Below are 23810 nucleotides of genomic sequence, written 5' to 3' on the forward strand. Positions count from 1 at the left end.
TGACACACATTAACAGGATGGAGCCTCTGACTTGGGAGGCAGATGAGAGAAGATCCTCAAAGGATAATGCAGAAGGAAAAGGCCAGGCCATGCAACAGAAACTGTTTATTGAAACCTCAGTTCTACAAAAGCGTGAAAAACTCAGATACAAAGCAGTGGTGCCCAGAGAGCCTGTAAAGAGAACACCTAGAAAAGAACCGGTCAAGTGGGAAGCCTTGGAGCAGGCTGCTAAGGTTGGAAGACAAAAGGATAAGGTTGAAGGACCCAGAAATCCCTGGTTGTGACAACTACATCCAAGGGATGAGTGTGGCAAGCTTCCTGCCTCAGGACGCCTTCCCTCAGCCGCTTCCATCTCAGGGCCATCCGCCCCTGGTTTTCCTGCCCCAGGGACATCACAGGAACAGAACCGCACAAATGCTTCCTTCCTCTCATCCACTTCCCACACCTCCCACCTTTACCTTTCCATCTTTGGAAACTCAAAAGCAAAAGTCTACTCCCCCAGGCTTGGGAAGGCAGAAAGATAGGAGCTTCTCTGTCATTGGTGACATGCCCCTGGTCACTGAGCTGAAATTGTCCCAGGCACCATCAGAGTTCTAGCCTACTAGCCAGCCTCTGAGGTCTGGGAGAGTGAATGACCTTGCTTTGCCCCATAATCTCTTGTGCTCCTACCCAGGAGGACAGGGGACCAGCCAAAGACCCAGAGAGGTAGCAAAAATCTAAATCAAGTTTTCCTCTTCCAGGTTCTTAGGGAGTCCCAAACCCTCTTTTAACGCACTCCTTAGAACCCTACCTAGCCTGGGAAAATAAAAGACTTGAGACGGGCCAGCTCCATGACACTAAAAAGAGAACATTGCTGGGGTTGGAGGAACGGAGGGGCTGCTGGGCTCCAGAGCCAGGGTGGGGCCAGGCCATGGGTGTGGTAAAAGGACCGTGAAGGACCAATAGACACCGTATGGTTAGGCTGGTGGCAGGCATGGCAGTTTTGGGTGTTTCTCTGGAACTTCTGGCAAAGGGGGCATTTGTGGAGAAGAGTAGGTGGGACAGGAGGGTCTGGGGGAGGTACCGGAAGGGGTGTCAGTGAGGCCAGAAGACTGCCCCACAGGGGCGGCAACTCTACATTGCCTTCCAGGCAGCTGGAGACATTAGTCAGGCACTGTGGCACAGGGGAAGGTATGCAAGGCTGCAAGAGGCCTTTAGAAACCAGTCTGAGGTCAGGAGGACCTGGTGAGGGGCTGCAGGACAGCCCCAAAGACTGATGTATTACAGCCACTGATGCCACAGCTAGGGCCACACTGCTCACATATGCCACGGCTAACAGGCAGGACAGCTGTAAGAGAGAAGATAAGAAAACCACAGGCTGTTGACTATCTTTATTCCTACTCCCAGTCGCTCACGCTGAAGCTCTATGTAACTCCCTCTGCCTCCCCTGCTCTCCCATCTACTCTCAAACTTCTTCCAAGCCTTTCAGAATTTGGTTTCCAACACACACACACACACACACACACACACACACACACACACACGCATGCTCGTGGGAGCCTCCTCAGGTCCCTCTCCTTCATACCCCCTTCTCACCTTTACCAGTCGCTGGCAGAGGGAGCCCAGAGACAGCTGCCATGCTGGCTGTTCCAGCAGCACACACAGGTCTGTGTAGGTGTACCAGCCCCGCCGACGTCCTTGCTGCTCAGCCACACTAGTATGGAGAAGAGCCCAGGGGCACCCATCAGGACCCATCAGAAGACACTAAGGAGCTGATCAAATACACAGATCCCTAGGCTACCCATGATCCAGAAGATGAGATTAAGACACAAACTTCAAATAAGCTGCTACCGCCACTGAAGGAAGGCAGAAAAGTTAGGCGATGACCACTTTGAGCAATTCTCTTTCTTTTCTTTCTCCCAGTTACACAGATCTCATTTCTAGCTCCTATGGCACTGCCCAATGCCACTAAATGCCTCAAACCCCTCTTAACAATTTCTGGAACTCACCAGCTCTCCAGCCAATTCAGCACCTCAAAGATCTCCCGAGGATCAGTATAGAGACGCCAATCCTGTGTGCAAGAAGAAGAAAGACAGGCATGGTAGTTCATCCCTATGATCCCAGTACTTGGGAGGCTGAAGCAAAAGTATTGCTGCAAGTTATAGGCCAGCCTGGGCTACATAGTGAGTTATAGGCCAGCCTGGGTCAAAGAAAAGTTGCTAACTACTATCCGAAGAGCTTGTGTTTATTCTATCACGCCATCACCACCTACCTGACCTTGAATTAATTATCCCCACTACAAAGTACAAAGGGAGAAAATAAACCCAAGATTGGTCAGTGTCCACAGGGAGCTCAAAGTCTAAGACAGAAAGAGTTTGAAAGCAAATATTCAGAGGCCAACACTACAGGCTCTGCCTGCGAGTGTGCCCTAAAGGAAGAGGGTGAGATGCTACTTGTGGGCTCACTGTTCCAGGAGCCTATAAACTAGTCCTGAATGGACAGGAAAGGAAGACCCTGCCAAGAAGACACAAGAAGGACAGACATGCAAAGTCAGGTGCAGTACATAGACCTACAATCAGCATTGGGAGACAAAGCAGAAGCAACAGGAGGCTCATCACAAGGTCAAGACCAGCCTTGTCCACATAGTGAATTCTACAACAGCCTAATTTAAAACTTTCTTATTAAGAGACAGGGTCTGACTATGAAGCCCTGACGATCCTGAAATGGACCAGGCTGGTCTCAACCTCACAGAGATCTACCTGGGATTAAAGACATGCTCAAGCATACCAGGCAGAAAAAAATTAGATGAAGGTTGACAGCTACCTTAGTTATGAAAGACCTTATACACAAGCATGAGAAACTGAGATCCCACATAAAAGGAGTGCGCATGACATGTACACACACACACAGAACACAACAGAAAGCTGGGAGAGAACAAAGAATAAAGGAACGAAAAGACAGATAAGAGCCACTCACCATGGCACTCAGGAAGCCCCTTTCCAAGGCATTGAGAGCAGGCACAGCCACTCCCCCAGCAGCTCCCCATTCATCATTGAAGACCTCCTCTTCCTCTCCTTCATCGTAAAGGTATTTACTGGCCACCATCTGTAGAGAAGCCAGAAGTAGCGTCAGTAGGGCTCATAGCTGGTGCCTGGCTCACTAGGGAGGTAAAAGGAGGGAGCCCCTCACCATGGAGATCAGAAACAAGTCAGAAGACGACACGTGCTGCAGGTAGTCAGGGTTTCGGTGCCGGAGCCGCTCAATGTACACAAGAGCTAACATCATCGCACAGGGGGAGATACAAGCCTCCCTGGGAGGTGGAAAGGACCAGTAATTAAACCCAAGGGTCCTTCAGCTCCTGAAAGGCTCGAGATGCTCATCTCTGTCTTTATGCTTTCTTTTTAGAAACAAGAGCAACCCGCGCGTGCTCTCTCTCTCTCCCTCCTTCTCCCCGCCCCCACAATCCCAGGCTCACCGGGACACATGAGCTACGTATTTCTTCTGGAGTCGACGGATAGGACTGGGTGCTGCCTTCTGAAGAAGTTCCACAGTAATGTCTGCAGGAGAGAAGGGAGCAGAATAGTCAACCCCGCCCCCCAAACATACACATCAGTCCCCACAACTGTTAGGGAAGACCTAGGTCTGCAGTATCTGAGGCCTTGGGGACATGGCAGTCACAGAAAACTAGAGATCAAATTCTCCTAAACTGGAAGGGCATGGTGAAATGTGCCTGTAATCCCACAGGTGACTGGATTACTGCATGGCTAGCCTGATCTACAGTGAGTTCCAGGCTAGTCAGATCTATGTAGTAAGATACTGCCTCTGCCTCAACCCTTCAGCCCTGGGTTTCCCCATCTTGCTCTCTCCCCAATTCTAAATAGATAAAAGCACATTCCAGTAGAAAAGGCTCTTCTGTTGACTTATTCATGTTTATTTTTCACTAATGTTTTTCTTTTTTCTTTCTTTTTTTTTCTTTTTTCTTTTTTTTTTTTTTTTGGTTTTTTTCGAGACAGTGTTTCTCTGTAGCTTTGGAGCCTGTCCTGGAACTAGCTCTTGTAGACCAGGCTGGCCTCGAACTCACAGAGACCTGCCTGCCTCTGGGATTAAAGGCATGCGCCACCGCTGCCCGGCCACTAATGTTCTAATAAGCGTGCTTTGTTTACTTGGGAGACCTACAACAAATATAATTAGAAAACTTAAGTTCTGACCTTTAAACCAAAAGGGGAACCAGGACTTGAGGTTTAGCTCTATGATAAAATGCTTGCCTAGCATACACAAGGCCCTAAAAATAAGTGACTGCAATTTATGAGCTGTTTTTACTCACGTGGGCTAAAGAATGTGAAACGCGGCCTGCATTGTCAAACCAAGTACCAACTGAGCTAGTTATGAGACACAGTGCAGCTCAGAGGGAAAATGTCAAGGCATTTGGGTGACTACTAACAACCCTGCCCTCAAAGTTCTTACGTGCTCAGTCACACACACACACACACACACACACACACACACACACACACACACACAGCCTAACCTGCCACAGGGCTGGAGAGTTCCTCCAGGCTGCAGTCTGTATCCCAGTCCCAGCCATAATAGAGTCTCCTTCGGATTCGAGCACTCAGTTTCTGGTGTCCTGGAAGGAACTGAAACAGGGCCAGTGATGGAGGGTAAAGGGCAGGGAAGGGCTTGGTGGAAGTCCTGAGTTGGGAATGGAAGGCTGTGAAGGGCAGCAAGCTGGCTTTGCTGCCACTCGGCCTATGCGCCACCCAGCTCCGCGTTCCCAGGGTCTTTTGCTAATGGCACCCTAGTCCGGTTCTCATGAAGTGGAAAACAGACGCCCTGTCATCACTGACGGCTCCTAGGAGAAAACTAGAAACCAGATGGACCCCAGTCTAATCGCCCATCCCTTCCTATAACCTAAGGGTTTGCCCCCAGGCCCAAGTGCTCCGGGCCTCGAGTAGGCATTGCTCTCAATAGCCACCCAATCCCGGGAATGGCAAGTAAGACAGCTCCCATTCCTCTCGGGCCCAGAGGGTAACGCCCCGGAATCCCGACTTCCAGCTTGGAGGGGGTGGGGGGAGCTAAGGACAGAAGGACGGTGCTCTCACCGTGAAGTCCTGGAAACCGGTAAGGGAAAACGTGCCTTCTTCGTCCAGAAGGAGCCCAGCTAGATCCATCGTGCCGTCAGCCGCCACCCTGTGAAGGTGGAAGGGGGAGGAAAAGAACAGTAAGTGGCGGACAGAGCCGTCCTCCCCCGTTGGCCCACCTGCCCGCCTCTCCCGAAAGGGCCGCCGCCCGGTCCGCGCAGTCTCCTCCCCTGTTGCCGGCAGCCGCAGGACGCCTCTTCCTGTTCCGCGCGCGACTGAGCCTCCCGGCGCCCGACAATCCGTGCGGCGCTCACCAGGCGGAGTAAGAAGAGGTCCCAGGGCCAGGAGTGTTCTCAGCCCGCGGTGCGTCTGCCTGGCGTTTACAAGCGGCGGGCGGTGTCGCCGGCGAGTCAGCCCGCTGGGGAGGAAGTGCCGCCCGGGGCCAGCCTCCCGCCGAGAGCCTCGGGTCTCTGGAGCCCCAAGCACCGGGCTCTGAGTTTTGGTTTACGGTTCCCAGGGGCCCGGGACACACCAAGCGTGAACGAGCTGGCCAGACCTTGTGGTAGTGGTGCAGATATTAACGAGACAAACATAAGAGGTGACAGACGAGTTGTTTCCCGGGCTTTGGTAGGAAAAGATGCACGCGCTCTGCAATGCACAAGAAAGATGAACACGAAACTTACCCGTGGGAGAACTGTGGACAAGATGGAAGGAAATCTGTTGAACCTTTATGCCCCTTAGGAGTTTAAAACTGTAAAAGTCAAATGCATACTGTGTTTTTGTAGGGTTACTCTAGCAATTAAATGATTCTCAAAAGATATGAAGCCTCAAAGGGCGATGTTAACAAGTCTCCCAAAAGTAAACAGCATCTAAATGAGTTTTTATTTTCAAAAACGCCTTCCACCCAATCTGCCGGTGAAAGATTTGGGGGAAGAAAGAGCGTCGACGCTCGGAGTAGGAAAAAAACAACTTTTCTAAGTTGGTGAGGCTGCTTTTAAGTCATTGAAGTCACGCGCTGGTGTTTGTTTATCCTCCGAGGGGAGGGGACTGGAGGCGTCGAGATTGAGTAATGGGAATGCCGCGCCCTTCCCGAGCCGAAAGAGATGCTAGCCGGGATCCTGGGCGACTGGAGGCCCACTTCCTCCGGGAGGAGTCGCAGGTGAGACACGGGTCGCCAGCAGCTTCCCCAGCCGCCCTGACAACACGCGGAGAAGACAGCAGGCAGCGTAGCCTCAGCAGCCGCCCCAGGTCAACGCTCCAGCAGCCTGGAAGCACACCTGCGTGGGTGCAGGATCACGGCAGCCGCCTGCGCGCACGCGCGGGCCTCCCATCCGGGCTGTTAGGTCGCATCACGTGACCGTGCGCTCCGTCACGTGACGCGAGTCCGCAGGTTCTGCTCGCTTGGGTGTGCGCCCCCTTCCGCCTGACGCGCCCCCGGCGGTGGCCGCGCAGCCCTGGCTCCTCGCGGGCTCGGGCAGCGGCTGCGGCGCGGTGATGGCGAGCGGCGGCGGCGGTAACACCGGCGCGGGTGGGACCCCGGGGCTGGGCCTGGGCCTGGGGCTGAGCCTCGGCATGGGTGAGGCCACCGGCGACGCTGAGGAGGAGGCGGTCGCGGCCGAGGCGGTGGGACGCCTGGCCACGTCGCTGTGGCTGCGGCTCCGCGGCTGGGAGGCGGTGCTGGCGGCCGCACAGCGACTGCTGGTGTGGGAGAAGCCGCTGCACAGCCTGGTCACGGCGGCCGCACTCAACGGCCTCTTCTGGTAACGGCCGCGGAGGAGGGGGCGGGGCCGGGCTGCGCGGGAGAGCGGGGGCGGGAGGACTGGGGGCGCCCTCCCTTCGAGGGCTGTCAGCCGCTGGAGCGATGATCCATCATCAGGTTGCCCCATTTCTTAGTCTCTTGGTGATGGCTGAGGCTTAGAGGGCTGTCTCCCCGTCAGTGGATCTTTCTGTCCTTTTCGATGGGTTTGGGCACCTCTCACCCACTCGCGGCTGAGATGCCTGTCTCCCTAAGGTTGTTGTCTTCGTCGTCCCTCCGGCCCTTCTTCCTGCTCAGCATCTCACTTTTGACCTATTTCCTGCTGGATCTCTGGCATCCTCGCTTTCTCCCCGACGTTTCAGGTGAGTTTCTTTATTCCACATGCACTGGTCTGCACATGCCTTGTGCTTCACCCTACTGCGTGAGATTGAACCGTAAAGGGAAGGTGCAGCAAGGCCGTTTTGCCTCCGGGGCGTGCACTGTGCCCGTCCATCCCCATTTTAAGAAATTGCCTGAAACAAGAATCGCCTATCTCCCAAAATTAACGTTCTGTGGGGTTAGTAGTGAAAACTGTTGAGTTTAGAGCTGACTGGTGGCGCAGGTCTTTAATCCCAGTGCTCAGCAGACAGAGGTAGGCGAATCTCTGTGAGTTCTGGGCCAGCAGGAGTTACAAAGTGAGACATTGTCTCAAAAATTTGTAGCAAAGCACCTAATCAGGTGAATGGACTTGGAAAGAACTGCAAAAGCAGGGACTTCACAGGGGCAGGTTAGTCTACAAAGAACGTGATAGGAGTTGGCGTTGCAAATTTTTTTGTTTTTCTTTTCTTTTCTTTCTTTCTTTTTTTTTTTTTTTGATTTTCGAGACAGGGTTTCTCTGTAGCTTTTGGTTCCTGTCCTGGAACTAGCTCTTGTAGACCAAGCTGGCCTCGAACTCACAGAGATCCGCCTGCCTCTGCCTCCCGAGTGCTGGGATTAAAGGCGTGCACCACCACCACCGCGCGCCATTTTGTTTGTTTTTCGAGGCAGGGTTTATCTTTGTAGCCTTGCTGTGCTGGACCTCGCTCTTAAACCAGGCTCTCCTCAAACTCACAGAGATCCGCCTGCCTCTGCCTCCCCAGTGTTGGGATTAAAGGCGTGCGCCACTACCGCGTGGCTTCCAAGACCTATTGTGCGTCTTGAAACAACTATGTAACGGGCTGTGTATGAATTGTTTAGGACACAAAGGAATAAAGTGTGGGCTCCTGTGTTTGATAAAGTCGAAGTCTAAAGAAGGAGGCAAAGATAGGCCTGGTGGTGCAGGCCTGCCATCTCAGTTACGTAAGAGACTGAAGCAGAGGAGGGGGCAAGTTCAAGGCCTCTCCTGTTTTAAGAAAAGGATTGGGGACGTAGCTCAGTGGTACAGCATTTGTCTAGTGTTTACTTCAGGTTCAGTTCCAAGTGCTGCAAAAAAGAGTACAGAAACAACATGTAATACAGCCTGTTATTAGTGTACGAAGGAAGTGCTCTGGGCCTCATGCAGTGGTTCACGCCTATAAGGATCACTGAAAATTTGAGACCAGCAATGCTGAGGAGATGCAATTCCTTCTGATTTGGAATCTGTCTCTCAGTGCTTCTTGCACTCTTAATTTATTCCCCCCCACACCCTTTTTTTTCTCTATAGCTTCACCCCCTGAGGAACCACACTCTGACAGGTGAGTACAGGCCACCTTTTAAAGAAAATGCCCAAATGTGGTCTGCTTGCTATGTTCAGATCAGCTCAAAGATGAGCAAGGCTGCCCCTTCTGCAGGCGTAGGTCCCAGTATAGTGAAGGGGCGTGCAGCAAGCAAAAGTGTGTTGGCCTTAGGCTTCTCTGCAGATGCTGTGTGCCTTCTCCTGTGGAGGTAGAAAGTTGAGTACCCTGGGAATTTGCTTCCCAGGACTGGGAGGACCTCCTTTGGGGGAGGTGGGGTTTGCACATCTCCAGATGGAAGAACTGGTCTGCGATCTCAAAGTGATGTGAGTGCCTTAGAAAGCTGGCTTCTGAGGCTTCCAGGGGTCATGTCGTGTCTTCCCCAGTGAGGGTGCGGGGTCAGGCGCCCAGCCGCACCTGCTGAGTGTGCCCGAGTTGTGCAGATACCTGGCTGAGAGCTGGCTCACCTTCCAGATTCATCTGCAAGAGCTGTTGCAGTACAAGAGGCAGAATCCAGCTCAGGTAAACTTCATCCTGTAGCAGTTCCTTGGAGCCAGAGGGGATGGGAGAGGAGCAATATGAGCAGTGTCTATTGTAAATTTCCCAAATTGGTTCCATTCTTCCACCAGATGAATAGTAGTTCCTTCCCTAGGTGACTGGGCACATGGTTTAGTCCAGTGTTCTTCATAGATCCTGTGCTCTTCTCTGCAGTTCTGTGCTCGAGTCTGTTCTGGCTGTGCTGTGCTAGCTGTGTTGGGACACTATGTTCCAGGAATTATGATTTCCTACATTGTCTGTGAGTGGAGGCTACCCCTGCCCTTTCCAAAGCCCTTTCTATTCTTCTTTCCCTGGATTGACCCAAAGGAAAAACTGCATTTTCTCTATCATTTACCCATCTGGGGAGGAGAGTGGTAGATGGGGGAAAGAGGATGTCATTGCCTTGAGAAAGAATCTCATCTTTATTTAGACCCACCTGTTTAGGGGACAGTTTAAATGAAGGCTCTTGGGAAATTGGCATTCTGAGCTCTGAGTGGACTTCCTAATCCATAGTGCTGAGTATCCTGCTGTGGCCCCTGGTGGTTTATCATGAACTGATCCAGAGGATGTACACCCGCCTAGAGCCCTTGCTCATGCAGTTGGACTACAGCATGAAGGCAGAAGCCGATGCCCTGCATCACAAACATGACAAGAGGAGTAAGGGATTCTCTTGACCTAGGGTGAAAGGCGGGGAGGGCCTGAGGTTTATAGCTCATGATGTGTCCTAAAACTTCAATCATTTCCAGTTCCTTAGTCATTTGTTTCCCGCTATTGTCTTTGCTCATGTTGCCTTATTACCCTTCTCTAGAGCGGCAAGGGAAGAATGCTCCCCCAGCAGGTGACGAGCCACTGGCTGAAACAGAGAGTGAAAGCGAGGCAGAGTTGGCGGGCTTCTCTCCAGTGGTGAGATCCAGGGAAGATGGGTGTGAAGTAGAAGACCAAAGGGAAGCTAGTTATGGTGATGCACACTTATTTGAGAGGTGGAAGCAGAAGGATCAAGAATTCAAGACCAGCCTAGTTTTCATTATGAGTTTGATACCAGCCTGGCCTGTATAAGACCCTATCTCCAAAAACTAAAAAGGCAGAGGGAGGGGCGAGGATCTAGCTGCTTTCGAGCTACCACTTCTCAAGTAGGTGGAAGCCAGAAGGCTTGGGGGTCAAATGTTTTTCCCTCCTTTTGGATTCATCCTGGTTCTCCTGCAGGTGGATGTGAAGAAAACAGCACTGGCCTTGGCTATTACAGACTCAGAACTGTCAGACGAGGAGGCTTCTATCTTAGAGAGCGGCGGCTTCTCTGTTTCTCGGGCCACCACCCCACAACTGACAGATGTTTCTGAGGGTATGAACAGCCTTTTGCCCCTCTTAATCTTCCCTGATTCCGAGTTGTTGCTGTGTTCTCTTGAGTTCCAAAAATGCTTCCTCCGGCTCACTGATTCTCTAAATCTACCCTAAGCTCCCGGAAGACCTTAGCTTAGTATTCCATCCTCATTTTGCCTTGTTTTGTGGAGTTTGTTTGTTCTTTTATTGTTCTTAGATGTTTCTTTTATGTGTATGAGTGTTTGGCCTGCATGTATGTGCATACCACATGCATACCTGGTACCTGCAAAAGTCAGAAGAGGGCAACTGATCTCCTGGAGCTGGACTTATGGATGATTGTGAGCTACCATGTGGGTCCTAGGAATCAAATCAGGGTCCTCTGCAAAAGCAGCAAGTGCTCTTAACCATCAAGCCATCTCTCTAGCTCTGCTTTGCTTTTTGAGAAAGGATTTTTTTATATAGCTCAGGCTTGCTTCAGATTCTGTGTAGCAGAGGATGACCTGAACTCCTGATCCCTCCTGCCTCAACTTCCCAGATGCTGGGATTACAATAGGCATATGCCACAGGGCCTGGCTTCCCAGGTTATCTTTATGAGCATATGGCTTTTGTGACCAGAGAAGCCAACCTGTTCTTAACCGTTTATTCTTTGCACAGATTTGGACCAGCAGAGCCTGCCAAGTGAGCCCGAAGAGACTCTGAGCCGCGAACTGGGTGAGGGGGAAGAGACAGAGCTGGCCCCTCCTGAAGACCTGCTAAATGCCCCTCCAGCCCTCTCAAAGCAAGCGCTGGATACAGAAGAGGCTGCAGTCAAGGAAACCTTGCTTCAGCTCTCATCCCCTCTTCACTTTGTGAATACGCACTTCAATGGGGCAGGGTCCCCCCAGGATGGAGTGAAATGCTCCCCTGGAGGACCAGTGGAGACCCTGAGCTCAGAGGCAGTGAGTGCTGACATAATGGCTCCACCCAGCACCCTCTCACCCCCACTTTGCCCGGCTGAAAGTGGTCCAGTTACCCTCCTCTCCCCCTCTGTGCTCCCATCCCTTCCCCAGGACTCACCTCAACCCCTGGCTGCCCCTGAGGAGGAAGAGGCACTCACCACTGAGGACTTTGAGTTGCTGGATCAAGGGGAGCTGGAGCAACTGAATGCAGAGCTGGGCTTAGGACCAGAGATGCCCCCAAAGCCCCCTGATGTTCTGCCTCCTCCTCCCCTTGGGCCAGACAGCCATTCTCTGGTACAGTCAGACCAAGAGGCTCATGCAGCGGTTGAGCCATGAGCCATGGCAGAATGAGCTGCAGGCATAGTAGGGCTTCCTGACTAGGGATGTCATGTTTTCTCCTTTCCCTGCCACTCTGGGGAAAGGCACTGTGTGGAGAAGCTGGCTGTCAGATGGAAGCCAGCCCATTCTCTGCCTGCCTGTCTGCCTGCCTGCCTGCTATCCTGGGACCTGGTATAGTACCTGTGCCTGGGATGGGTTTTAAGTTTGTAAATAATTTTCCATTTGGGCTAGTGGATGTGATGGGGCTAGGGAAGTCCTTCCATAGCCTGCACTTGCTTCCCTGCCTCATCTCTTCTCATTCTACTATGTCCCAAGCCCTGGTGGTCTATCCTTTCTCTCTCTTCCTATCCTCAGGGACCTGTGCTGCTCTGCCCTCATGTCCCATTGGTTGTTTAGTTCAGGCACTTTATCATTTTCTCTACTGTCCTACACTTCCCTTGGCTTTATTTCCCTGCTGTGTCCTGTCCTTAGCAGCGTCATCCCCACTCTTTGCCAACCTCTTCTTCCACAGGCACTGGCCAAGCTGTCGGGCAGGTTCTCTTTGGAGTGGCGACAGGCCAGCAGTCCTGCACTAGGTCACTGTAGCCTCCAGCCTGCACTGTACCCTTGCCCGGTTCAACCCTCATGATGCAGGAGAGCAGGGTCCCATAGCACTTTGCCAGCACTGGGGTTGATGAGCACGCTCTCTCTCTCTTTGAGGTGAGGGACTTCCCTGCTGTCTTAGGAAGAACAAAACCTACTCTTCTGGACCACAGTTGAGACTCTGCTAGGGTCTAAAGTGGATAGAAACATCTGTGTAGGTGTTAACTGGAAAAATAAAGTGTTGATTGGCTAGAACTCTTGCCTGCTTGCCTGCCTGCCTCACTGTGAGCTGCTCCCACACTGTGCACTTTGTCCCCTCCTGACCTTTATGCCCTTCATCCCAGTACTGCCCCTGGTTGGTTATTTTCCTTGGTGTAAAACAAAGCCAGAAGCAGGGATTATCCTGACAACTCAGCCAGCTCAACCATCTTCCTGGAATGTGTGGTATGTAGTGAGACTTAGCATGGATGAATAAATTACATGCAGGAGGAAATTGCCTTGTCTTCCCAGTCAATGGAAACATGGAACCATAACAGTTGTTCCTACTATATGCTAAAACCTTTAGTATTGTCTCCTTAAGTACCTATCTACATGCAGGCAACTCAATCTAATGTCTACACTAGGCCCACTAACCACCAATATTAATAAAAATTCAGGCCAAGGACTAAAGAAATAGTATCTAACATTTTTTAAAGTATAATACATGTTTGGCACTATTCCAATTAATTTATGTGGTTATTTTCAAGATGGGGTTTCTCCGTGTAGCCCTGGCTGGCCTGAAACTCAGGAGATTTGCCTGTCTCTGCCTCCCAAGTGCTGGGATTAAAGGCATGGGCCACCACCACTGAACCAACTCTAAGTGATTTATATATAATAATAATTGGGGGCTTTTCCTCAACTTTTAAAACGAATTGGCTTATAGTTAGGCATTGTGGCTCACATTTGTAATCCCAGGAGTTGTGAGGCTGAGGCCAAATGAGCTTCAGGCAGGCCTGGGCTACTGAAAGAGAAGACCCTATCAAAAACAAGCCTACCACGATAAAAAAAAATATTGCTATTAACTTGATTTTTAAACACAGCTTAACTTCCTGAAGAGCCACAAGGTTCTAGAGATCGAGCCATGATTCAAACCTGGCAAGTGAAGCCAGCAAACACAGTTAAGCTCTTGTCCGATGATGGGCATCCAGAACAAAGCCAGGAACTGAGAACACCAATCTAGTATCTTGGCTTTGTGGAGAGTGCACACTTGGCTGTCATTTCGCTGTGGTGAACAGTTCAGAACAGAGCCAGTGGTTTGCTTAATGAGACTCATCATATCCTCAGCCTTCAGCTGCAGGTCCAAATGTAGTAATCCTAATTTGTCTTTGAGGTTGGTGGCTAGACAGGTATGTCCCAGTGTATCCCATACATGAGAGAATTTTCTGGGGTGTTTCACATTTGAGAGTCAGTGTTGACTGAGGCCTGGTTGTACTGCTGAAGGAACATGAACTAATGCAGAGATTTCTGTTTCTGCCAAGAATGCAAAAACATCTAACCAATGAATAGGCATTCCCAAAAGGAAATAACCAATCAAAAAGAGCTGTTGCCTTAACCGGTTTCCTTGTTAATCTCAAAGTTTGAACTTAGAACACTGTAGCTGGATCAAAATATTTGCGGTTTGAAGTCTTCACACTTACCATTGTCTGATGTGTTCTCTGTGTTTTGTTGGTAATGATGTCCACTATGAGATGTCCTGGCCAGTTTGTGTTCTACTGAAGATCATGAGAAGCTTTTCCTGAGTCAGGAAAATGAGCAGAAATGTGAAACCCATTATTAGGACACACACATACACACATAGTGCCAGTAACCAGGCTGGCAGGACTGAAGGACTGGGCATAGGTTAAGGCCAGCCTGAGTTGCATAAGAGACTGTCCTGGCAGCGGAGAGGGGGAGAAGGTCTAATGAGATGAATTGGTTACATGTTCAGGGAGGGGAAACTGTATGTTTTGTTAATTTAGCGTGTCCAAATAGTAAATAGTGTAACTTGTCTGCCTTATTGGAAATATCTTTTTTTTTAATGTGCACTGGTGTTTTTTTTTTTTTTGCCACGGGTGTTGGGTCCCCTAGAACTAGAGTTATAGACAGTTGTGAGCTGCCATGTGGGTGCTAGGAATTGAATCCAGGTCCTCTAGAAGAACAATCAGTGCTCTTAACCACTGAGCCAGCTCTCCAACCTGGAAATATAGTCTTTAATAAGCAAGTAAAACTTCTATGTCATTCCTAAATTAGCATGCTTCCACAAAGGAAGGCTCTGTGTATTGTATTTATTGACAAATTAACAGACTACAATATGCCCAAGAGAAGACTGCCAGAGGCTGGATACTGTAGGCAGAATTCTTGAAGGAACTGGGAATATTTAGTCCAAAAAAGAAATGAGTTGGATTATATTACCTGCCTTCAAAGTTTGAAGGATTGTCAGTAAGACTTCAAAAGGAAGAAATGAATTGAGTGGCCATGGATAGATGAAAATACTAGATAGAATTTAGTTTTCTGACCAAGACACACCGCAAAACAGAATGGTCTGAGGAGGCCCAGGGAGGGGGCCAGGGTGTTTGGATTTTGTTTCTTGACAGTGTCTCCTGTAGTTCAAACTACCTTCTAACTCTTGGTTTTCCAGCCTCAGCCTCTGAGGGGCTGGTGTTAGATACACAGAAGCATAAAGGAGCAAAGAACAGGTAAGATTGGTGATTTTTATGGGGGTGGGGTGAGGCAAAGCAAGAACTCTACCCCTGAACAACACCCCAACATCCCAAATGATGTTTAAAGTCAGCAGTTCTGAGAGTAATTGTATCGTGGAGGGAACATACATACTGCTTTGCTTTTTGTGTCCAACTAAAGTCGGCTTCTCCCACCTTAAATACGGGTATATCACTGTGTGTCACTGGGCCGTGTCATTGTACTCTGCCCACTCATCCTGGGTAGTTTCACGTCCACCTGTTTCATTCTTTCTCATATGCTGATAATGTCTATTTCATAGTTCAGTTCCTTTCCCAGAATTTGAATGCTCTGTGGATACCTCTATTCAATCGATCAACAACTGAACTCTCTATTCTGCATTCCACCCACCTGCCTCCTACAGCAGCCGGTTCCTGTATTTTTTATTCTGCTTTTTGACACTATCAATCTACAAAGGCTCATTTTTCTTCACCCTTCACCCAGGAGCTCTCTAGTTGTTTCTAGTTTTGTGTCTTAGCCAGGTGTGGTGCTACATGGTGAGACCCTGCTATGAGGGTGGGGCTCCAGGTTTAGTGAGATACTCTCAAAAAATAAGGCACAGACATTTAATCCCAGCATGCAGGAGGCATAGGCAGGCAGATATCTGAGCTCAGACCAGTCTGGTCTACATAGAAAATTTTAGGTAAGGTGACAAAATACAGTTAAATGTAGCAGAAGTTTACCATCCCATGCACAAATACACAGTGGAATATATATATATATATATATATATGTATCTAGATATAGATAGATAGATAGATAGATAGATAGATAGATAGATAGATAGATATAGATATAGATATATAACAGGCTGGTCTTGAAATCACAGAGATCCACCTGCCTCTGCCTCCCAAGTTCTTTGATTAAAGGTGTACACTACCACCATCCAGAACATAGTGAAATATTTAGACAAGTAAATAGAATGTGCAAATAGTAATTACAAACAAAATAGAAATTTTGTAAACAATATTGAGCAAAATAAACTAGACACAATCACATATATAATTTCATTTATATAAAATGTATAAAGCTATATGTAATATTAGCAACTACCTTTGTGGGTAGAAAACCAGTGGCTGAAGGGGTCTTCTGAAACTCAACATCTATATTTCCCTCTATTTGGTGCTGTAACTGAACCAAAAGTCCCACAAATTCTTGGTAAGTATTGGCATCACTGCACTACCCTTAGCCACTGAGTTATCCTGCAGGCTGGTTCTGCGGGAATGTTCGTTTATGAGAACTTGTTGGGCTATCTAATTTTGTGTTTGTGTCATCCTTGCTGTGGTCTGGATGTTGATGTCACCTGCTTCAGGTCATTTGTGCTACGGTAATAAACATCTGAGTCTGAATAATTTTTAAACAACAGAATTTTATTTCTCACCATTTGGAAAGCTAGGAAGTCTGAAGATCAAGGATCTGAGCTGGGCGGTGGTGGCACATGACTTTAATCCCAGAACTTGAGAGGCAGAGGCAGGAGGATCTCTGTGAGTTTGAGGCCAACCTGGTCTATAAGAGCTCAGACAGAACAGGCTCCAAACCTACAGAGAAACCCTGTCTCGAAACACCCCACCCCCACCAGAAAAAAAAAAAGATCAAGGATCCGACAGATTCTGTGTCTGGTGAAGGCCAGATCTATTTCCAAGAGAGCCTTCCAGAGGGTTCTGGTGTCCTTACATGGCAGAAGGATGAAAATGAAAAGGGCAAACAGCAATTTTGTACTTCTTTTAGAGTCTTGAATCCCATTCATAAGAGTTTCATCCAGCCGGACTGATGTAAATGGGTCTTCTTTCTATGTGTTGCTTTCATTGGTTAATTAATAAAGAAACTGCTTTGCCTGATAGGTCAGAACATGGGTGGAGTAGACAGAACAGAATGCTGGGAAGAAGGGAAGTGAGTCAGACTCTATGATGTAGGCTAGAATTTTCCCCGGAAAGCCACCATCTCGTGGTGCTACACACATTAATAGAAATGGGTTCATCAAGATGTGAGAGTTAGCCAGTAAGAGGCTAGAGCTAATGGGCCAAACAGTGTTTAAAAGAATACAGTTTCTATGTTATTTCCGGGGCTAAGCTAACCATGTGGGAGCCGGGCGGGACAAAAAGCAGGCCTGCCCATGGCTCCCACTACACCGGACGATGGTAGTGCACACCTTTAATCCCAGCACTCGGGAGGCAGAGGCAGACAGATCTCTGTGAGTTTGAGGCCAGCCTGGTCTACAAGAGCTAGTTCCAGGGCAGGCAACAAAGCTACAGAGAAACCTTATCTCCAAAACAAAACAAAACAAAGAACCTTCAGAAAGAATAGATATTTGTACAACAATTGGCGTCACAAAGGGAATTAAGGATGACTTTTATGATATTGCAAACATGCTAAACTTGAAGTAATGAAGCAAATGTTAGGTCATGTAAGGCTTTTCTGCCTTAGCTTATGAATTTTGACCTGGAGAACAACAGGATTGAGGGCTACTTTGTCAATCTATTGTGACCTGGCTCTGTTGGTTGTCTGTCCAATATCTACTCCCAAACTCCCTTTTTAAAGACAAAACCTTAGCTAGTCATCATATATTGAATTGTATTTTGGTTTTGTTCTTTTTTCAGGGTTTTTGAGATAGGGTTTCTCTGTGTATAGTCCTGGCTGTCCTGAAACTCACTCTGTAGACCAGGTTGGGCTCGAACTCAGAGAATTGCCTGCTTCTGCCTCCTGAGTGCTGGCACTATAGGTGTGTACTAGCACCTCCCAGTCCTATTTATTTTTATTTTGAGACAAAGCCCCTGCTCTAAGTTGCCCAGACTGGTCTCAAATTTGTGATCCTCCTGCCTCAGCATCCTGTGTAGCTGATATTGTATACACTGACCATTGAATTCCAGCTAGATCCAGTTTTTTTGGTGGGGTTGTTTGTGGTTTTTTGTTTGTTTGGTTTGGTTTGGTTTGGTTTTTTGAGAAAGGGTTTCTCTGTGTAACAGCTCTGGCTGTCCTAGAACTCAATTTGTAGATTGGCTGGCCTCAATTTCACAAGAAAAACTCCTGTCTCTGTCTCCCAAGAGCTAGGATTAAAGGCCTGTGCCACCACTGCTTGACTACAGCCAGTCTTGAGGTAGATGTATTTTGTTTTGTTTTGATAAGGGCATAAGCCTTTAATCTCAGCACTCAGGAGGCAGAGGCAGGCAGATCTCTGAATCTGAGGCCAGCCTGGTCTACAGTGCTAGTAGGGTCAGCTAGGGCTACACAAAGAAACCTGGTCTCCAAAAACAAAAATAAAAAAGGAAGGAAGGAAGAGAAAGGAAAAATAAGTAAAGTCATCCTTGGCTATATAACAAGTTTTAGGCTAGTATATACAGTATATCCTGTGTATACAGAAACAAATAGCTTGAACGAGTTAATAGGCTGGGGGTGTTATTGTGTGGTAGAGCACTGACTTGATTCCTAGCACCACACCAGCTAAATAAGTTTCTCACTGTAAAATAAGCAAATCAGCAAGGAGATGCTGGCAAAGGTCACTGTGTTCTTATCTGTCCATCTGCAGCATCTGGTATTCAGTAGCACTGGGATCTGAGCCCTGGCAGAACTGTCTGTCTGTCTGCCTGCCTGTCGAATATAGGTGCACTCTGCTGTGGTGCAGGTGTGGAGGTCAGAGGACAACTTTCAGGAGTCAGGGGCTGGTTCTCAAGGCCCCTAAATCCATTTGGTGGTGGTTTTCTGGCTGCTGTTTTTTTTTTTTTTAAGAAAAATGGAAGGAAAAAAAAAACGGAAGGTTGGGTGGTGGTGGTGCACACCTTTAATCCTAGTACTCAGGAGGCAGAGGCAGGGGAATCTGAGTTTGAGGCCAGCCTGGTCTAAAGAGTGAGTTCCAGGACAGTCAGGAACTACTGAGACTCTGGCCTCTTATTTAAATTTATCGACGGCCAAAGTCCCAGGTGATAATGGTTGGAAGTAAAGAACTTCTTTTGGGTGACCTGCCCAGACTTAGATTATCGTGGCTGGCCCCACAGGTGTGGTGTCATCCACCTCTGGTTTTTTGTATTTGTTTTTGTTTTCAAGACAAGGTTTTCCTGGCTGTCCTGGAACTCACTCTATAGACCAGATATCCACCTGCCTCTGCCTCCCAAGTGCTGGGTTAAAGGCACCACCCTGTTCCATTTGTAATCTTAGCACCCAAGAAGTAAAGTCATGAAGATTAGAAGTTTAAGGTCATCCTAGGCAACATACAAAGTTTGAGAGCTTGGGCAACACGAGACCCTGTCTCAGGAAATGGGGGGCAGGCAGAGGGAGGAAGGGAGGATGGGTTACAGTAGCCTTAGAGGCCATTGAGGCCTTCCCTCATGATCAGTTTTGGACCTCACTTCCCATTTGACTGGAACACCAGGAAAGTAAAGGTAAGCCTCGCTGCTCTGTAAGCCTTCTAGTCAAAAGAATGGGGATATCTCTGGCCCTGGGTGGAGACATGACATTTTGTTCTGCTCCAAAGATTAGAAAATTACCCAGTATTTGATTCCTTACCTAAGAGTTAATCCAACTGGGCTTGTCAATCACCTGGCCAGGTGTCCACCCCACAGAAAATCTAATTCACATGAACACATGCTAAGGATGTGGGAATAATAATTATCTCTTTCTTTCAGTTACTGACAAAAGCCTAGGCATTCCTTCCAAACGCTGTTGGCTCTTTCTCTGAAGCCGCCCATTCCTTCTGTCATAGGACTACTTGGCAACCTCCACCATAAAAGGTATAGCTATCTTTCTTCTCTCTAAACTCAAAATTGTTCTTAGCCTTCCTTCTGAGTCCTATTCTCTCTCTCTCTCTCTCTCTCTCTCTCTCTCTCTCTCTCTCTCTCTCTCTCTCTCTCTTTGTGTACCTGGGTGTATGTAAATGCACCACATGCATGTAGGAGTCTGTGGGTATAGGAAGAGGGCATCAGATCCTTTGGAACTTGAGTTGCAGGCAGTTGTAAGCTGACAAATATGAGTGCTGGGAACCAAACTTAGGTCCTTTAAAAGATCATTAAATACTCTTAACTAATGCATTTATCTAAGTTATTCTAATGTCAATAAAAACTTGGGAGTCAGAAAAAAAAAAGAAAAAAAAAGAAAAAAAAAACTTGGGAGTCAGATATGGGGAGGGAGGAACCTAATAGATCCAAAGAGCGGTGGAGGAACAACTTGCCTAGATTCCCAAATCGAAAAGGCCTCAAATCTCTCTAAGTTCCTCCCTATCTCTTCTTGTGCCCCTATCTGGGTCCTCCAAAATCTCTATGACTAATTTTGATCAGCTAAACACTGACTCCACCCTCTGATTCAAGGTAAACTCGTTGGCAGTCAGAGTGTCTGCGAATAAATATCCCTCAACACTTAACTGTTGAGCCATCTCTTCAGGCCCCAGGGTTAACATTTTGTTGGTAACCTCCAGTGACAATATCCATGGATCTTTAAGTCCGTTTAGCTCCCTAGAGAAAAACTCTTAGAATACAGTCTGGTACATTGGTCTGGGACCGGAGAGGAGAGCCTGTGGTTTCTCTTCCTGCCTACCATTATTCAATAGAAGGCCCCCCTGATTTACTCTACAGAGAATAGTCCTCCTGTCTCGTGTCAGGGTAGGAGGGTTAAATCATTAGGAGGGAGTCTGAGAGCCTAACTCTTCCTTCCACAAGACTTTGCTATGATTTATATACAGCTGATCCATCTTGAAACTTGTATTGAAAGTCAATCCCCACTAAAGAATATTGGTTTAGCCAGGCAGTGGTGGCGCATGCCTTTAATCCCAGTACTCAGGAGGCAGAGGCAGATGGATTTCTATGAGTTTGAGACTAGCCTGGTCTACAGAGCGCATTCCAGGACAGGCTCCAAAGCTACACAGAGAAACCCTGTCTCTTTCAAAAAACAAACAACCAACAAAAAAGAGTATTGGCTTGGTGGCAGAGTGTTTGCCTAGATTGTTTAAAGTCTGTCCGTTACACACTGTAAGAAAGAAAAGCATAATCCCCATTATGAGATATTAAGAGCTGTGGTCAAGTGGGATATTTGGGAGTTCCATAGGACTGTAATGAATCATCTCAAGATTGGTCTGTTACAAAACCATGTATGGCTAAGCCTCTCCTGCTTTTCTGACTCTTGCTGTCTTGGAACTCTATCAGCAAGAAGGTCCTTATTAGATGTTGGTCTCTCACCTAGAGTTGTGAACCAAAACAAACTCTTTAAAAAACTGTGTGTATGTATGTGTGCCAGGCAGTGATGGTGCACACCTTTAATCCCAGCACTCAGGAGGCAGAGGCAGTCGGATCTCTGTGAGTTCGAGGCCAGCCTGGTCTACAAGAGCTAGTTCCAGGATAGGCTCCAAAGCTACAGAGAAACCCTATCTCAAAAATCCAAAAAATAAATAAATAAATAAATAAATAAATAAATAAATAACTGTGTGTGTGGCACATGCCTATAATCTCACCACTCAGGATGCTGAAGCAGGAGGATTACAAGATTCAGATCAGTTTGGGATAAATAGCCAGATCTTATTTCAAAAAAAAAAACTCCATCTTTTTTGTTGTTAAGGACATTATAGAGTAGGTTTTTTTGGGAAGTGATATTGTATAATATAAAGAATAGGTGGGGCTGGGCCGTGGTGGCACACGCCTTTAATCCAGCACTCAGGGGGCGGAGGCAGGCAGATCTCTGTGAGTTTGAGGCCAGCCTGTCTACAAGAGCTAGTTCCAGGACAGCTATAGCTGTTACACAGAGAAAACCTGTCTTCAAAAGCAAAACAAATAATAGGTGCCAAGTGTGGCGCTATACACCTTTCATCATGGCTCTTGGGAGGCAGAAGCAGGCAGACCTCTGTGAGTTCAAGGCCAGCCTGATCTACAGATTGAGTTCTAGGACAGCCAGCCAGGACTACATGGAGAAACCCCATCTTGAAAAAATCAGAACAACAACAACAACAACAACAAAAATCTGGGTTTAGATTTATCTCTTTAAGGAAGTAACTTAATCCCTCTTAGTCTCGGCTTGAGTAGAATTGTGGCCAAGACAACCTTGTTGGTCATTCTCACTTTGACCTTGTCTGCTTTAAGCCTGCTAAAGCTGAAATTAGAGATGCTTGGCCATGACTACACTTGCCAACTCTTAAGAAGTGCCAGTGTCTGATATTCTGCAAGGCTGTGGGTCATTATTAACACTGCTGCTGCACACAGCCGGTAAGCAGGTCCTGGTATGCTTTGTTGATCTACAAAGGATATGATTCAGTACTGTTTACTTGACAGTTGATACCGCTGAGACAGCTGTGTAAGTTGTAAATCATTGTTTGGTTTCCTTCAGCATTTTCCTTTATTTAGGAACCAAGGAAACTACATCCAATCTATGTGTTGGGGGTACTGAGACTGTTTGTCCAGCCAGCCTTCTCTCCAAAACTAAGGAACTTAGTAGCAGGCAGTGCTAATGAGTACCAATAGCTGCGTGAGTGATAACGGGTCAGTAGGAAAACAGCATCTAAGACACTGGGAGCTTCAGCCTCTCTTATTGAAGTAAAGTCCACTCTGGCAACTAAAATATGCTAGCCCAGGGCCTGAGGTGTAGCTCAGGGGCAGAGTGCTTCCTCAGCATGTGTAAGGTCCTACTTTCCACGTCCACCACTATAGACCACAAAGTGAACAGACAAAACGCACAAAACCAAATTAAACTGTTCTGATTCATGCTTAAGAGAGAACCCCAAAGATCTCTCTCTCTCTCTCAGCTCTCAAAGCCTCTCTGGTCATTCATAAAGTGGGAGTGGGGGAATGACAGTGCTCACCTTTTGGTACGCCCCCCCCCACCAAGGTTCCTCTAACTGGAAGCGTGCAGTTTTAAAACCACTGACGAACATAGTATGAGAGAGAGAACTATAGCTCCCGAAGCCATCTCATCATAGTTTAAATAATTATTTAAATTCATTTGTTAAGTGGTTAGGGATGCATCTCAGTGGCAGAGTATGCTTACCATGTCCAATGTTCTAGGTTCAATCCTAAATAAGTAAATAAATAACAGCATTTACAAACCTGAAGAAAATTCAATGAACAGAATATACATACATACTGTGTGTACTGGTGTTGGTGGGGCTCAAACCCAAGACCTTACTTATGCTAGACATGTACTTTACTACTGGGTCACTCTTAGCCCTAGTCAATGGAATATTCACGCCATATAATTACATCATACGGGGAGCCTTTCTAGACCTGTGACGGCAGGGTACCAGTTTCAGACCTTAGCAACCGTTCTTCAACTACCATCAAAACCACCAGGATATAGACCATGAACCAGTGAAGAATTCTGCCTGGGCAAATGCTCATTTTTATTGAGATAAGCTAACCATAACAGCTGTTATCTAAAAGAGAGTTTGGGGTTGCAAAACCCAGTCCTGCTGACAAGGACATCTATTCCCTTATACAATAAGAGTACAAATTAATGTACAGGGTTAGTCAACTTTAGGAGTGACCCTGGAATTTTCCTACCTATCTTTTCTATCTCTTTAGAATGTTGTCTTGTTTTGTTTGTTGCTTTGTTTAAAAGGTTGTCTGAGTGATTGATGTCGTTGGTAATTTCAAAGCAAAAATAATTTTTCATTTAAGTGGATAGTATGAGCTCGGTATGGTATAATCCTATAATCCCAGTACTCAGGAGGTTGATACAGAAGGTTTTCCACAAGTCCAAGGCTGGTCTGGGCTACAAAGCCAGGCTATTTCAAAACAAAAACAAACAAAACAAAGCAAACACCAAGCTGAGCATGATGGTGCTCTCCTTTAACCCTGGCACTTTAGAGGCAGAGCAGGTTGACCTCTGTGAGTTCAAGGCTAGCCTGGTCTACGTAGTGAATTCCAAGTTAGCCCTCTGGACTGTATCTCTA

General features: G+C 47.6%; 2 protein-coding genes across 4 annotated transcripts; one reads left to right on the forward strand and one right to left on the reverse strand.

Annotated features, from left to right (window-relative positions):
- Positions 1-90: 90 nt before the first annotated feature.
- On the reverse strand, positions 91-5163 carry Cnppd1 (cyclin Pas1/PHO80 domain containing 1). Its single transcript, XM_075951828.1, has 8 exons — positions 5082-5163; positions 4508-4616; positions 3455-3536; positions 3169-3289; positions 2956-3084; positions 1989-2050; positions 1576-1693; positions 91-1327 (listed from the first exon to the last, which is right to left on the reverse strand). Exons 1-8 carry the CDS (start codon positions 5148-5150, stop codon positions 791-793), a joined length of 1227 nt encoding a protein of 408 aa, XP_075807943.1. The 5' UTR covers positions 5151-5163; the 3' UTR covers positions 91-790.
- Positions 5164-6098: 935 nt separating this feature from the next.
- Positions 6099-12454, forward strand: Retreg2 (reticulophagy regulator family member 2). Of its 3 annotated transcripts, XM_075951826.1 has the most exons (10): positions 6413-6820; positions 7072-7178; positions 8477-8507; positions 8873-9008; positions 9198-9282; positions 9537-9680; positions 9832-9926; positions 10227-10362; positions 10995-11278; positions 11390-12454. In XM_075951826.1, the coding sequence occupies exons 1-10, from the start codon at positions 6555-6557 to the stop codon at positions 11612-11614; spliced, it is 1509 nt and encodes a 502-aa protein (XP_075807941.1). In that variant the 5' UTR covers positions 6413-6554; the 3' UTR covers positions 11615-12454. The 3 variants fall into 3 exon arrangements, with proteins under 3 accessions (XP_075807942.1, XP_075807941.1, XP_075807940.1); XM_075951827.1 differs by lacking the exon at positions 6413-6820 and adding an exon at positions 6099-6219 and having other exon boundaries at positions 10995-12454; XM_075951825.1 differs by having other exon boundaries at positions 6414-6820; positions 10995-12454.
- Positions 12455-23810: the final 11356 nt, after the last annotated feature.

This window comes from Microtus pennsylvanicus, chromosome 17 (genome assembly GCF_037038515.1).
Source record: "Microtus pennsylvanicus isolate mMicPen1 chromosome 17, mMicPen1.hap1, whole genome shotgun sequence".
Taxonomy (NCBI): Eukaryota; Metazoa; Chordata; class Mammalia; order Rodentia; family Cricetidae; genus Microtus; species Microtus pennsylvanicus.